Source organism: Arachis ipaensis, chromosome B3 (genome assembly GCF_059453495.1).
Source record: "Arachis ipaensis isolate K30076 ecotype BB chromosome B3, ASM5945349v1, whole genome shotgun sequence".
Taxonomy (NCBI): domain Eukaryota; kingdom Viridiplantae; phylum Streptophyta; class Magnoliopsida; order Fabales; family Fabaceae; genus Arachis; species Arachis ipaensis.
Genome location: NC_142438.1, coordinates 23,851,878 through 23,868,423, shown reverse-complemented (window position 1 = coordinate 23,868,423; position 16,546 = coordinate 23,851,878). Strand labels below are relative to the sequence as shown.

Below are 16,546 nucleotides of genomic sequence, written 5' to 3'. Positions count from 1 at the left end.
ATATATAACACATATTTTATAAAAATTAGGTATATAATGAAGGAGGTGAGAGTTAAACTCACAACCTCCCTCATGTAATGACTTACAATAAGCGAGCAACCACTAAATTACTTAGTTAAACTCACAACCTCCCTCATGTAATGACTTGCATTAGTTTCTTTTTATTTTATTAATATGTATGAAATTTGGAATGATTTAATTTTATATTTGCTTAAAAAAATTGATGTTTCTGCGGGTAGCATAGTTATAAAAATCGAACCGGACCGGCCGGTTCGATCGAAAGATCGGTGAACCAAATCCTAAATCGGTTCGGTTTATTCTTTGAACTGTACAAGGAACAAAACTGGTGTGAACTGATAAGAACTGGAGAAAACTGGTTAGGGTAGGATAGAGTAGGGTTTAAAACTTTAGGGTGCGGGTAGGGTAGAGTTTTAATGAAATTTTCAAACCGCGAGTAGGGTTAGGGCAGAGTCCAAACCCTACCCTACCCTACTCATTGTCAGCCCTAGCTCAGACGCGTGGCAGTGCCCTGCAAACACACGGTGGGCGTGTTGCCTCCGAATCCAGGAAGCATTGCAGGTTTCTGTGTGTTTTCGAAGAGCCTGCAGCAACACGGGGTGGGCATTTCGAATCACACATTGCCACATCAGCAACATGCCCTCCACGTGTTGTGTCAGCACATCCTCCACGTGTTGATATTGCACATCTGATACGTCCACTAACATACATATATATCAAAAACGTCCATTTTCATTCAAACACCAACATATTCTCTATAATAAAAAAAATGAGCCTTAGAGTAGTGTCTAATTTTTTTTCATGAAAGTGAGATAGGTGATATATCTCAATCTTGTAATTTTTTATATTTTTTTAAAATTGTAAGAGATATCAAAAAATAGAAGGATCTCGTATGTGTATCTCAAAATTTTTTAACTTTTTAAACAGAAATTGAAGGATTTAATTTTAAACATTAGAGAGTCTAATTTTTATATCACAGAAATTAAAAGATTTGATTTTTGTATTTTTAAAAAATCAGAGAATCTGATTTCTACATTTCAAATTAAACTGTTTCACATTTGAAATTAACATCTTAATAGTTCACAATTCAACAAAAAATTAATTCTATAATATCTATAAATAAGTGCAGGGGCGAAGCTACCTACTATGGAGGGGAGGCAGTGGCCCTCAAAAAAAAATTTACAAAAATAATAAAAAATAAAAGAGTGGCTCCCCCTTAAAAAATTTATGGCCTCCCCCTTTGAAACATGTATGGCTTTTTGTAATTCCCATTCAAAAAGTGGGTGCAGCCATTATTCTGAAAATCGAATCGGATCTGTCGGTTCGACCGAATTAACTGAAAATCGATCATCTGTTCGATTCGGTTGATGTGAAGAATCATCCAGCAAAAAATTGGCTTAAAAACCGGTCAAACCGCAGTTAACCGGTGAACCATTAGAACCGTTTGATTTTTTCCAGTTTAGTGGTGTATATATATATGTGTTAAAAAAATTCACCCCATCCTCTCTCTCTCTCTTTTAGAAGTTCAGAACCCCTTACCCATCCTCTCTCTCTTTTAGAAGTTCAGAACCCCTTACCCATCCTCTCTCTCTCTCTCTCTCTCTCTCTCTCTCTCTCTCTCTCTCTCTCTCTCTCTCTCTCTCAAAAAACCCAAACCCTAACGATGGTAGGAACCCAGCCCCATCCCATCGCCGAGCTCTTCTCTTCCGATAGACGGTGTTGTCACGCCGGCAGAGAAGACTTAAGTGCCGTCATCGCTCTTGGAAAGTCTGCTCGCTTCTCGATCCTCTCCTCCTCAACGTCAAGTGCTTGCTCGGAACTGTTGGCGACGCCGCTGCGAAAGGCTTCTCCGTCGTCTCTACTTGATCTGTTGGTGCCCATCTCTCTCTCTCTCTCTCTCTCTCTCTCTATGTCTCTTATTGCGACGTCTCTCTCTGATCGGTTGTGGAGTATTCGCCGCGCAATCACCTTCCTTCCTCCCTCACTGCCAGTAAGCACTACTGCCTCAATTTATTTTTGGTTATTTTGTTAATTTTATTTATTTTGATTTTTGAGTTGCTGACCGTTAATTTTTCTGATTCTGAGTTGTTTATGTTGGTTTTTCTGATTTTGAGTTGTTAATTTTGGTTGCTGATTTTTTCTGATTTTGAATTGTTGATGGTGGTATGGTAAAATTATTTTTCATCCTTTCTCATCTTTCAGTAGCACAAATTATATTTCTTTTATATATATTTTTTATTCAAATTTATACACTTCTTTGAACTTTGAAGTATGCTGAAAAGGGTGTTTCAAATTTTTTTGCATTGAAAATTCCAAGCAAGTCCTTTTGTATTGGGTTTGTCAAAGTTTCTGGTTTCAAAGTTGGTGAAATTTTCAATGTAAGTGGATAATAATAATAACTCTTGGTTTATATCATTTATGATTATGAATATTTAGTTTATTTGTTGTTATTCTTTGTTTTTGTATTGATTTCTCCAATTGATGTGGTTTGAAAATTTGTAGGAGAATGAGAAGGAGAACAACACAAGTAATAGTATTTAACAATATGATATTGCTATTGTAGAACATTATAATTCTTATTGTAGACATTATAATAAAGGAATGAAAATTAAAAAACATAGTTGGGTTTGTGTTTAAGTGTCTCACCTTTTAAAGGATTAAGATAGAACACCAAAAATATGTAAGATTACTTCACTTTTAGAGATTTCAAAATAGAAATGGGATAATATATCATAGACTTTGTTATAGGATTACCTTAAACATCTTTAGGCTACAATGTTACATGGGTAATAAAAGATAGGTTGACCAAATCTACACATATTCTACTAATAAGGTGGACACCGTATAGATTGGTTCAATTTTATATCCAAGAGATTGTAAGGTTACATAGAGTACCAATGAATATTGTGTTTGACAAAGATCCTAGATTGACATTTAAGTTTTGGATTACAAGATGTCTTAGGTACTAAATTTCATTTTAATACAGCTTATTACCCATACACAAATGGTCAGACTGAGAGGACAATCTAAATTCTAGAAAACATGTTTAGTACTTGTATACTTTAGTTACAAAGAAGTTGAGATACTCATCTTCCTTTGATAGAGTTTGTCTACAACAAAGCTATCATTTTAGCATTGGAATAACTTCCTTTGAATCTCTATATAGTAAAAAGTGTCGATCACCTTTGTGTTGGTTGAGGTTGGTGAAAAAAATTTGTTAGAACCTAATATTGTACAACAAACTACAAAAGATTAGGTTAATAAAAAAGAAGATACTCGCAACTCAAAGTAGACAAAAAAGTTATACTAATAAAAGAAGAAGGCTTTTAAAGTTTAAAGAAAGAGATAATGTTTTTTTTTAAAAGTCACTCCTACTACTAGTATTGGTAGAATCCTAAAATCTAAAAAATTAAATCCCAAGTTCATTGGTCCATTTTAAATTCTTAAGAGGATTTGACTCGTTGCTTAGCAAATTGCACTTTCTCCAAATCTTTTAAACTTTCACAATGTCTTTCATATTTTCTAAGTCAGAAAGTATTGTTTTGATCAATCACATGTCATAAAATATGATACAATGCAAATAAAAAATGCTTTGACATGTGAAACTATACTGATAGAAATTATTGATAGATTTGTTAAAAATTTAAGAGAAAAAAATTCTGTTAAAAGTGGTATGAAAAGAGTTAATAAAAGAAGAAGAAACATAAAAATTAGAAGATGAGATAAAAAAATTTTATCAAACAAGTCAGTAAATTTTAAAGACAAAATTCATAAAAGATGGAGAGAAATGTAACCTCTTTTTTCAATAAATATTTAACATAATATATTTAATTTTATTCTCTTTTTATATAAAAATAAGATAATAATATAGATATTAATTTTTACTAATTATAATATACAGTTGTAATTATTTTTAGCAACTATACAATAGCAACAAAGCTTTGTCCATTAGGTGGAGTCGGATACATGGATCAAATAACGTTATTGAACTTTATCATGTATCATGTCTACAGAAAGACCTTTACATGTAGATCTCATTTGACTACTTCATGGATGATCTTTTTAGGTCTTCCTCTGTCTTTCACCCCTTATCCATCTTCCATTTCATCCACCCTTCTAACTGGGTGCTCTGTCGGTCTTCTTCTCATATGTCCAAACCACTTGAGACGCGATTCTACCATCTTTTTTACAATAGGTGCTACTCCAACTCTCTCTCTTATATCTTTGATCTTTATTCTATCCAATCGTGTATGACTACTCATCCATCTCAATATCTTCATCTCTGCCACACTTAACTTATGTTCGTGCTTCTCTTTGGCCGCCCAACACTCTGTACCATAAAACATAGCCAGTCTGAAAGCAGTGCGATAGAATTTACCTTTAAGTTTTAAAGACACTTTTTTGTCACATATAAAACCAGATGCACTCCGCCATTTTGACCAACCTGCTTCGATCCTATAATTTACATCCTGTTCATTCTCTCCATTATCTTGTATGATGCACCTAAGATACTTAAAATTTTTAACTTTTTGTATGATATTTTCTCTAATCTTCACCTCTATATTAGGGTTTTTTCTTTGGTGGCCGAACTTACATTTCATATATTCTATCTTGCTACAGCTTATGCGCAGACCATACACTTCTAGAGCTTCTCTCTATAAATCTAACTTCTTATTTAGGTCTTTCCTTGACTCTTCCAGAAGGACGATATCATTGGCAAAAAGCATGCATCATAGCGCAGGGTCTTGGATATGCTATATGAGTACTTTTAAAACTAATGTGAAAAGGTATGGACTTAAGGATGATCCCTGGTGTAATTCTATACCAATAGAAAATTCCTCTGTCACACCACCTTGAGTCTTTACACTAGTTGTAGCCCCATCATATATGTCTATAATTGCATGAATATATGTGATCTTTACTCTCTTTCTTTCCAAAACCTTCCATAAGACCTCCATTGACACCCTATCATACGCTTTTTCTAAATCAATAAACACCATATATAGATCCCTTTTATTACTATGATACCTCTCTATCATCCTTCCTAACAGGTATGTAGCTTCAGTGGTGGATCTTTTTGGAATAAAATCAAATTGGTTCTCTGTTACTTGTGTCTCTTGTCTTAACCTCCATTTTATCACCCTTTCTCATAACTTCATGGTATGGCTTATGAGTTTAATCTCTCTATAGTTTTCGCAATTCTATATATCCCTCTTATTCTTGTAGATAGGTACCAATGTGCTTTTTTTCCACTCATTCAGTATCTTATTTGACCTTAAAATCTCATTAAAAAGCTTGGTTAACTAACTGATGTCTTTCTCTCCAAGACTTTTCCAAACTTCAATCAGAATATTATCGGGTCCTACTGCCCTGCCATTTTTCATCCACTTTAGAGTCTCTTTTACCTCGAAGTCTCGAATCCTTTGATAGTAGTCGAAATTTTGATCTTTTTCCCTCGTGCATAACTAACCAAGACTCGGAAGAGTCTTCTATCCTTCAATAAATAACTCGTAGAAGTAGTGCTTCCACCTTTCATTAATCTTCTCATCTTGAGCCAAAACCTCTCCGTCTTTATCCTTTATGCACTTAACCTGATCCAAGTCTCTCGTTCTTCTTTCACGGCTCTTTGCAATTATATATATTTCTCCTTCCATTGTGTATAAAGACTGATAGAGACCCTCATATGCTCTTATTCTTGCTTCACTTACAGCCACTTTTGTCTCTCTTTTAGCCGTCTTATATTTTTCCAATTATCTGCATTGCGGCACAAAGACCACTTTTTAAAGCACTCTCTTTTTGCCTTTATCTTTTTTTATACACTAGCGTTCCACCATCAAAATTCCTTGTCTCTTGGTCCTATCCTTCTAGATTCACCAAAACTTTCTTTTGTTGTTCTTCTAATAACTTCTGACATCTCCCTCCACATCTTCTCCGCGCTTCCATCCCTTTCCCACTTGGCCTCTTCTCCTACCTGTTTTAGGAAACTTCCTTATTCCTCACCTTTCATCCGCCACCACCTCATCCTTGGATTCTTTGTATGATGTTTTTTTTCTCAACTTTTACTCAATGCGAAAATTCATAACGAGCATACTATGTTGTGTTGTTAAACTTTCTTCAAGAATAATTTTACAATTAATGTAAAATTTCTGGTCGACTCTCCTCAACAAGAAGAAGTCAATTTGAGAATTTGTTATGCCACTCCTATGGCTATAAGATGTTCGTCTCTCTTTTTAAAACATATATTTGCAATGAAAAGGTCAAAAGTTAAGGAAAAGTCCAAAATAATTTTATCCTTGGTATTGACCACCCTGAAACCATGGTCTCCGTGAATACTTTCACACCTTGTCACTTCTCTTCCAACATGGCCATTTAAATCTCCTCTTAAAAAAATCTTATCTCCCGAAGATATGTCTTAGATCAAACTCTCTAGATCCTCCCAAAATCTTATTTTATGTTGTTCGTCCGAACCCATTTGCGGTACACAAGCGGCGTTAATCATGTGAAGTACCTCCTTCCACCACAAATTTGATAAATATAATCCGATTTTTCACTCTCTTAACATCCATTATATCTTTCTTCCATTGCTTAAAAAATAATTCATGTAATGAGTTTTAATATAAATAAAGTTTCAAAAAATAGAAAAAAAAAACAATAAATCGATAATAACACAGTGTTGCTTATGTCTTTTTCTTCTTCATTTTATATATACGAATATATATGATGGGAGAGTAGAAAATGCGGAGAAATTAAGAGGGTGAGAAGAGAGAAAAAAATAAAAGAGGAAAAATAAGTGATGAAGAAAGACCAGAAAAGAGAGGGGAGAGAGAAAGAAGAAAGAGAGAAAAAAAAGAAAGAGGAACTAGTAATACTAAAATTTTAAAGTAGATATATTATATGGGATTTATTATTTGTTCTTTATTTTTTCAATCCAGTACAGATTATCACAATTCCATTTACTTGATGATAAATATTAATATTATTACTATTATTAATATTATCTCTTTTCGATCCAGTGGACATTACTACCATTTCAATGTCTTTATTTATTTATCTTTATGTTGTTTATCATTTATTTACTTTATTAATACTTTACAATTATTTATTAATATCAATATTGCTAAACTATTATATATTATTATTATTAATTACTTTTTGGTATTATGTTTTTTCATTAATTATTATTAATATCGTTACATTATTATTATTATTATTATTATTATTATTATTATTATTATTATTATTATTATGTAAAACGGGCTGCCAACTATTAAGAAGGTAAGATGCTTTTTGATTGGTACGCCGTAATTCCTGTTTTGTTGTCATGATATTACGAAACACACTAAAAAAGTAAAATTTTTTAAAATAATATTTTATGTGTGAGACAAATAAATGGAAAAAAATGAAAAAAAAATAAAGATATCATATAAAATATATTTGCATTGCATTAATACAATTATTTTTATATGACTATAATAGCCACGATATTTTTCATGACAAACGACACAATAGAAATGAAAAATTATTATATCTACTGAAAATTTTAAATTCTTACTATATCTATATACATGTGTGTAATTTTAGATCAAATTCAATAAAAACTTGTGAAAGATAAATTATTTTAAAAATATATTCTACAACATCGTGTATCAATAACTTATAAATTGTTATATAATTACTTTTACAAAAATATGTTATATTTATGGCCAAAAACTAAATATTTTGTATTTAATTTAATAATCAATTATAATCAAATATTATATCTCATTATAATCTTATACGATAAATTTCTATTCTAAAAAGGGGTGTTACAACTTACAACACTCACCCCTCAATACATTATCACCTTTGCCTTCACCTTTTCAGTCCCTCACCCTCATCAGCTTTAACACCATTACCTCTTGTCCCCTAGTCCACTGTGTACTGTTCACCCTCACCACTATGGATATTGCTCTTCACCATATCATTAGTACATCTTTCCTAATCTTAGCGGCAGGAGATTAGGCAGAGGCGTGAGAGAGGTGTCGCAACGTCCTACGCAGGGGAACACAACCCAGAGATAACCGAAAGGATGAAGGAAGATTATCCATTATTTTTTAAGAGAAATTTTATTATGAGATTTAGAGTTGTTACCAACTATTTTTTTCATAAAAAACGAAATATCTGATTGAATGCCAAAGATAAAAATATCTGTGATATTAAAATTTAAGTTTGAGAGTTAATTATATTAGTTTTTTATACCATTTATTTTTTTTAAGGTAAAAACTCGAAGTTGACTTTACGTAAAGTTGATAGTTGAGAGTCATTAGATGAAAATTTAGTCAAATCAGTCAAATTATCTAACGGCTCTTAGTTATCAACTTTACGTAAAGTCGATTATACTGAGTTTCCACCTTTTTTTAAACGGTTACTTTTTGTTCCATAGTTATTTGTAAATTTGATTTTATTGATTTTTTTGAGATATATATTTTTTATTTATTTTAGTATTTTAATAATTAAATTTTGTCAATGCAATTGATAAAAAATAATATATTATATTTTGATAGTCTTATGAAATAGACATTTATTTTATATTATTAATATTTTATTATAAAAATCAAATTTAAGCGCTCATATTAAACTTAGAATAAAATCCTAAAAAATCTTAAAAAGAATTAATTTAATTGGTACTCTAATCTTCTTCTAACTGCTCTCATAGACTAATTTAAAAAAAAATAATGATAATATATAATTATTTAATTAAAGAGTGATGATATTTATATTATCTTTAAAACTTAATTTTTATTTGATAAACATTTTTATTTATCTTCTAATGCAAAAAATAAATAAAAAAAATTAGTCACATATAATTCTTAAAAATATGTACTGGTTAACTTTTGACTATAACATAAAAACAAATAATTTTGTATCTTCTATTTAAAAAAAAATTCGGAAAAAAAAAGTACATCAAGATCAAAGCCCTTTTATTCGTTTACCTCAATTTTAATTATGAGTAAGTACATTTTTTGGTCTCTGTCTTTTTTTTTAAAATTGATAAGTCGCCTCCTAATATTTAAAAATGACAAATCGGTCTCGGTCTATTTCTTTCATTAGATACATCAACTTTTTCGTTAGACAAATTGACTTTTATCTATTTCTTTCGTTAGATATATCGATTCCTGTCTATTAGCCACAGAAGAATCGATGTGTCTAATAAAAGAAATAAACAGGAGCCAATTTATCATTTTTTAAAGATTAAGGAGCAGCTTGTCAATTTTCAAAAAGGACAGGAATCGAAAAGGATATCTACTCTTTAATTATTTTATACAAAATATAAAAAAAAAATTCATCGTTATAATAATATAAGCAACGGTTAATACTTCAGAACATTATAACTTAAATCAAACGATAAGAAACACTAAACAATTTTTTTTTAACAAAAAAACCCTTATGTATATAAAAAAATCGAAAAAACCAAGAGACGACACATGCACACAAGACCACCTGATGAGAACACCCACTCCGATCTACGACTTAATAAAAATCTACAGAATAAAACACCCACTATACACCCAAACTCATGCTCACACATTTCTAAGTTCATTTTTTCTTACTTTTCAGAGCTCAAGTTTCACCACTTTTTTATTATTTTGTTTAAAATATTATAAAGATAGGAATAAAAACAAGTGGAATGCATGCACTACCATTATGCACAGATAATTATTACTCAACTATCCAAATTGAATAATAACAATGCTTGCCACTTCTTTTCATATATATATTTCACTACATTTCCATAATACTGTTAGTGTTGCAAGTGTGAGGAGTGTTGAAGTTAGTCCCACATCAAAAAAAGCATGGAAGAATGAGGAGTTTATAAGATGAGAGACCCATTAACTTGACACCTTAAGGTTTTGAGTTGGATGTGGTGTCTTCTCATCTTATGTTCTCTCACTTTATTCCTCTCCGAATTCTCCCCAGTTGTCGAGAGCTCTCCACGGTTGGCCCAACAAATACCAATCTTATGACACACACTATTTATTGCCATCAAAGAGCACGACAACATTCAGTTCCATTCTTTCATATATTCCTTTTTTTTCAGTTCAAGTTCTAAATTTCACACATTCTTCTTCTTAATTATAAAATTATAGGCTCATAATAAATACAAACACAGACACATACATACAGTTCTATCTTTGGCATAGAGCACATATGAATTGGAAGATTTTTCTTTTCAATAGTTTAAGAAAAAGACCAAAAACTATAAATGAAATGTTAGTATTGTGATATACTGATATTAAGTATTAACAATGATGATAGACTGAGGAGAACAAAAAGCTAAGTAATCCATTAACATATGATAAAGAGAAAAGATTGAACATGGATTTTCATGGCTTGCAGGGGTAATTTCCATTCTCTTATATTTTTTTTCTTTTTAAGTTTTTTTAATTATACTTTATCTTTCTTTATCAACGAATTAATATATAAAAAATCAAACCATTTCATGTAAATTAGTGTTTATATATGAAGATATATTTATGTATGAGTAAACTGAGATTTTCTTATTAGAATTCATGAATATTACACCATAAAAAAGTTACATTTGACATAAAAAAGTGGCTAATGTGAAATATGTTCATTTTGTCTTTTAATTTGTATTTCAAAAAAATTTGTGATGATCCTCTCTCTAAAATTTTTACAGTATTTAATTTTGTTTTTCAGAATTCTCTTCTCAGTGTCACTTGCTTTTTATATTCTCTCCTATTTATTGAGGAACAAAAGAAAAAATGCATTACTGCATGTAAATATTATTCAGCTTAATTGTCATTTATTTTTTTTTTCTTTTGATAGAATTAGGTGGTACCTGCTCCATTGTATTTGACTATTTGTTATGCATTTTATCTTTTTGATCGATTGTTTTTGCTTTGTCCATCATTCTTTATCATGATATCTGTACTTTCTGTAATTTTATCATTTTTTATTATATTTTTGTGTATTAAACATATAAAAATATTTAGATGACTATTCTAATAAAGATTTTATTATTATCATCATGTGAAAATATTTACTTTAATCATTAGATGATAAGTTATAAAATTTGATTTTCATATGTTATAAAAATATCACTTTTATTTAAAATGTGGTCAAACAAATAAATTATATTTTTTAAATAAAGATTATTATAAAAAAATATTTTTGGCATTTTAATTAGAGTAGTTGCTAAATATTTAACTCGATTAATGATAAATGGATGAACAAGAGAAAAGGGAGACAGGCGGATGCAATCACACAAAAGGAGAAAGGCGAGAGTGATGAGGTAAAGAGCAGATGGCAAGTAAACACACACATAAAGAGAGTAAAAATGTCGAAAATTAAATCAAATCAAACTTTAATTAGATGTAATTGTTTATCTTTTTATTTTTGAAATATTGTAGCACCGTTAGAGATATATAAAAAAGGAGTCATTCATATAAAGACACTTAAAATATTTTTTTAAATATTTTTTAATAATTAAAATTTAATATATATAATTAATTAAACAATATTATTTCTGTTATAATTAGGTCAGACAAATTAATTTAACCAAAAAAATAATGAATTAAATTTTAAATTGGACTAGTCTAAATACTGAGTGACACCCATATAAAAAAATAATTAGGTCTTTATCTAAGTGACATTCATATAAAAAATACTTTATCTTTAAAAGAGATAAACTTACATCTAAATGTAAGACAATTTTTATTTTTTAAAATAAAAGGACTAATCCAAATAAGCCATGAAAATAATAGCATCATCAAACAAATTACATTATAACGACAGTTATTGCAACTAGAACTACCCAGAATTCTTATAGTATTTTAAACAATCAAACAAGATAAGATAAATGAGAATAAAATACAAAAAATAGAGTTATAAAAGTTAATATTTTTATATTTTAATTTGTGTGATAATAAATTAAATATAAAATAAAATAAATAATAAAAATTTAATTTATTTTTATTTTTTTTATAAAATTGTTAAAAAATAAAATAAAATTAAATAATAACAAATACAATTATTAAAATTATTAGTGATAATAAAAGAAAAAAATAAATTGTAATTTCGTTCAATATCTTTATACTTTTTCTAACAAAAAATATACAATATTTTTTCATATTTGTTTTGTGTTTGTTTGGACATCATTATCTTAATAAAAAAAAGATTTTTTTTAATGATTTTTTTTATTTTTTAATGTGTTTGGTAAATTTATAATTGTAAAAATAAAAACACTAAAAAATAAAAAAAATCTTTTTTGAGAAGTTATAATTTATATTTTTTTAAAAGATTTTTTTTCTTTAAAAAAAATATTTTTCATATAATAAATAAATAAATAATATTTTTATATTATTATATCCAAACATAATTAATAGATAAAAAATTTTTTTTATATAAAATACCCAAATATAAAATTATTTTTATTTTTTTATAAGATCTTTTAAAAAATATAACTCAAAAAAAAAAAAAACTTTTCTTCAACCAAACAAATCCTTTGTCAAATACAATTTTAAGCTTATATATATATATATCACTGTCTTTGCTTATAAATAAACGCAGTATAATTGTCATACAATAATTACAAGATAAACTAATAACCCATTATTGTTACATTGAAAACATGTTGCCAACAACCCTTGAATTACACATTTGCAACGTGTCTGACCCACCATTAGAACTTTTATTATTGGTACTAGTGCTCAATTATTACATTTAGAGCCTTATCATAGATCTTCTCCATCTATTTTTCATCAATAATTTAAAGACCATGTTATATATACACTAAAATTATTTTTGTAATATAAAATATATATTAGAATATAAATATATATTAAAAAATTAAATTATATATATATTTATACATAAATATATTAGTAATTATTTTAATAATTAATTTTAATGTATAAATAATATTTTTAATAATTTAAATTGATTGCATACCTGCTCACATTATAAATGAAACCAAGTATATTGCAGAGACTCCACACCAGAAAAAAGACTAGCAAATACATAGTTCATGCAACCAAAAAAATACTAAATGGAATCCAATGATGGTGAGGATCATTCTCAAAAATTGCTTTTAGCTCAAACCCACATATGGAATCACTTTTTTAGCTTCATAAATTCTATGTCCCTTAAATGTGCAATTGAACTGAACATACTTGATGTTGTTCACAATTATGGCCAACCCATGCCACTCTCAGAACTCATTGCTTCATTACCAATCCAACCGTCAAAAGCCGCCTTCGTCCCCCGCTTGATGCGAATCTTGACACTTTCCGGCTTCTTCTCGAATCAAAATGATGATGATCAACAAGAAGAGAGGTATGTTCTAACTAATTCATCTAGACTATTGCTAAAGGATCACCCCTTTTGCATGACACCATTCCTGGATGTACTTCTTGATCCAAATTTGGTAAAACCATGGTACCAACTCTCTAATTGGTTCAAGAAATGTGACACTAACAAGTCACCATTAGAAATGGAACATGGGAGGGCATTTTGGGAATTTGCTAGTCATGACCAAAAGCTTAGTAATAGTTTCCATGAGGCCATGACAAGCGACTCTAGATTGATTGCTAGTGTGGTGATTGAGAAGTGTAAGGATACTTTTGAAGGGTTGGAATCTTTGGTTGATGTTGGTGGGGGCAATGGAACTATGGCTAAGGCCATAGCTAAATCATTCCCAAATGTGGAGTGCATTGTGTTTGATCTTCCACATGTTGTTGCTGGCTTTCAAGGAAGTAGTGACAAGAACATCAAATATGTTGGAGGGGACATGTTTGAGGCAATTCCTTCTGCAGATTCTGTTTTGTTGAAGGTAAGTAGTATCATCATATAAATTCATGATATAATTAAGTGTACTTTTTATTTTACATAGTATACATACTGGATTACAAGTATTATTACTGTCATAATATCATCATATATATATATATGGAAATAGGTAGAGTATATTTTATTTCTAAAATACCTTTCTAAAATAGCTAGGTATTTCCATATATATCTTTTTAAAATTTTTGTTAAAGGATATTTTTATAAAAAATAATTTTTTTTTAAAATGAATAAGTTAACATTAGTTAACACAAAAAATTTAAAATGAATTAAAGAGGAGTTTTTTAAAAGTTATAAAGGAAGGAAGTATATATTTTACAAATATAGAGAAAAAAAGTATTATTTTAGCATCTCTCAAAGAACAGGAGTGAAATTTTTTCTATTAATAATAATTATCGTTAGGTTAAAAAATTTTAAATTAAGAGTTCCATTACAAAGTTTAGCAATTTTATTTTGAAAGAAAAAATGCAAATAAAATTCTACATTATAATTAGATTTGATTTGGTAAATCTTTTTGAAAATGTGCTTATATTTTTTAAGAGTAGAAGTTTCTTACTTTGTGTTTGGTAAATAAAAAAAATTATGTACTTATATTTACAGTTTTTAAAAAATAAAAATGTTTTTGTAAGCACATAAAATATACCTTTTTAAAATTGACTTATACTTATTAAAATAAAATATTTTAATATAATCTCGTATATTAATTAATTTTAAATTTAACTATTATATTTATATTTATTACAATATTTTTAAATTTTAAAAATTATTTTACTAAATATTTTTATTGCTGTTTGTGATTATTAAAAATAATTTTTAATTTGATTTACTAAATATAAATACTATTATTTTTAAAAATTATTTTTTTTAAATTAATCTTTATAAATTATTTTTGAAAAATAAAAATTTTATAAAACCAAGTCTATCCAACAGTAGTGGTATGGACAAATGATGTATTTCAAAAGTTCTCTACTTATAAAAAATATAAGTTAATTAATAAATATAAGTTAATTAATAATTAGTATTAGTTCGAATGAAAGATAAATGCGAAAAGAAAATGTTAGTCACCTAATATTTTTTATTATTAAAAATAATATGTATGGGATGTACGTGGCCACGTGGGCATGTGGCAATATTATTATGACCAAAATTATGACATTATAATATTATATGTAGCAAATTAACATCTAATCTTTTTCTATTACATTCTCATCATCATTATTATTATTATTAATTACGCTGAACAATATGCAGTGCATATTACACAACTGGAGTGATGAGGATTGTGTAAAACTCCTGAAGAAATGCAAGGAGGCAACAATGAAGAAGGGCAAAAAAGGAAAAGTGATAATAATAGACATGGTGGTAGGGAATGAGAATGGAGATAATGGATCACTGGAGACACAACTTTATTATGATATGGCGATGATGGCCTTTGTCACTGGAAAGGAGAGAACTGAGAAAGAATGGGCCAAGCTATTTTTCTCTTCTGGTTTCAGTAATTACAAGATAATTCCAATTTTGATGAGTTCAAGGTCTTTGATCGAGGTTTATCCATAGTGAAAAAATATATATATTATGAAAAAGTTTATCCATAGTGAAAAAATTTTTCAAATCTATGAGCTGAATGAACAAACATGCAACGCACTTGGGGAAATTAGGGTTCAATCTAAAGTTTGGCGATCAGTTGCGGGAGGTGGGGCGAAGGCATCTTCGACGCCTGCTTCTGGAAGTGGATTTATTGAGGAAGGTTTAGGAGAAAGATAGAGTTGTTGGTGAAGGCGACTTCACCTGACCGCAACATCAGAATCTACCTATTACCGGAGTCAAGCGATTCGGAAGAGCAGAATTAGCATATTCGCTGGCGATACGAAGAGAAGAGCGGAACCCTAGGCTTTGCTCTATTATCGCCTCTCCTCTGTCTCCTTCCCTCCCCCTCTGTGTATCTCTCTCAAGGCTGGAAACTCTGAATCCTAGCATCTGGTGCTGGCTCTCTGCCTCTCCTAGTGTTCCTTTTCGTCTCTCTTCTTATGTGTTGCTGTTGTTCTTATTTGTGAACTATTATTCCTATTCCTCCTTTTTGTATGTTCTAATTTTAGTGATTTTTTTTGTTCTAAATCAAATAAATATATGCAGTTGTTCTAAATTTGCTGAGATGATTTTGTATCAATCAGTTTTGTTAAGGCATATATATAATATATTAGTTTTGTTCCAAACAAATTGCACATACATAGTAAATTTCTAAAAAAAAATAAATACAACTAAAAATTTAAAACAGTTATAATGTTCAACATTAAAATAATCTCTATAATCAATCACCCTACAAATTTTTTTTTACCAACTCTTTTTGATTCTGTATCTTTCAAATAATTGATTGAAACAAAACTAGATCTTTTTTACTTTTTCAATAACAGTACACATAATAGATATAAGAGTACACACAAGAGTAATAGCAAAAAATCGATAACAGCGATTGTGTAGCACAAATGTAATGGAATAAGGAATACGGTGGATATGAGACATTCATTACTGGAAGCATTGTGGGTGAAAAGTGGGGTTTCAGGAAACTGAGACATTCATTTACTCTATTTTTTCAATGTAAAACTGTTTTATATGTGTATCCAATCGCATAATATTATATTAGTAAAAATAATTATTATATTGACCGTGTGAATAGTCATCTAAA

General features: G+C 29.1%; 1 protein-coding gene across 1 annotated transcript; it reads left to right on the top strand.

The window, feature by feature from the left end:
- The first annotated feature begins 13,016 nt into the window (after positions 1-13,016).
- Positions 13,017-16,080, top strand: LOC107629808 (putative O-methyltransferase 3). The gene is made up of 2 exons (XM_016332701.3): positions 13,017-13,849; positions 15,115-16,080. The coding sequence occupies exons 1-2, from the start codon at positions 13,067-13,069 to the stop codon at positions 15,418-15,420; spliced, it is 1,089 nt and encodes a 362-aa protein (XP_016188187.1). The 5' UTR covers positions 13,017-13,066; the 3' UTR covers positions 15,421-16,080.
- The last annotated feature ends 466 nt before the right edge of the window (positions 16,081-16,546 follow it).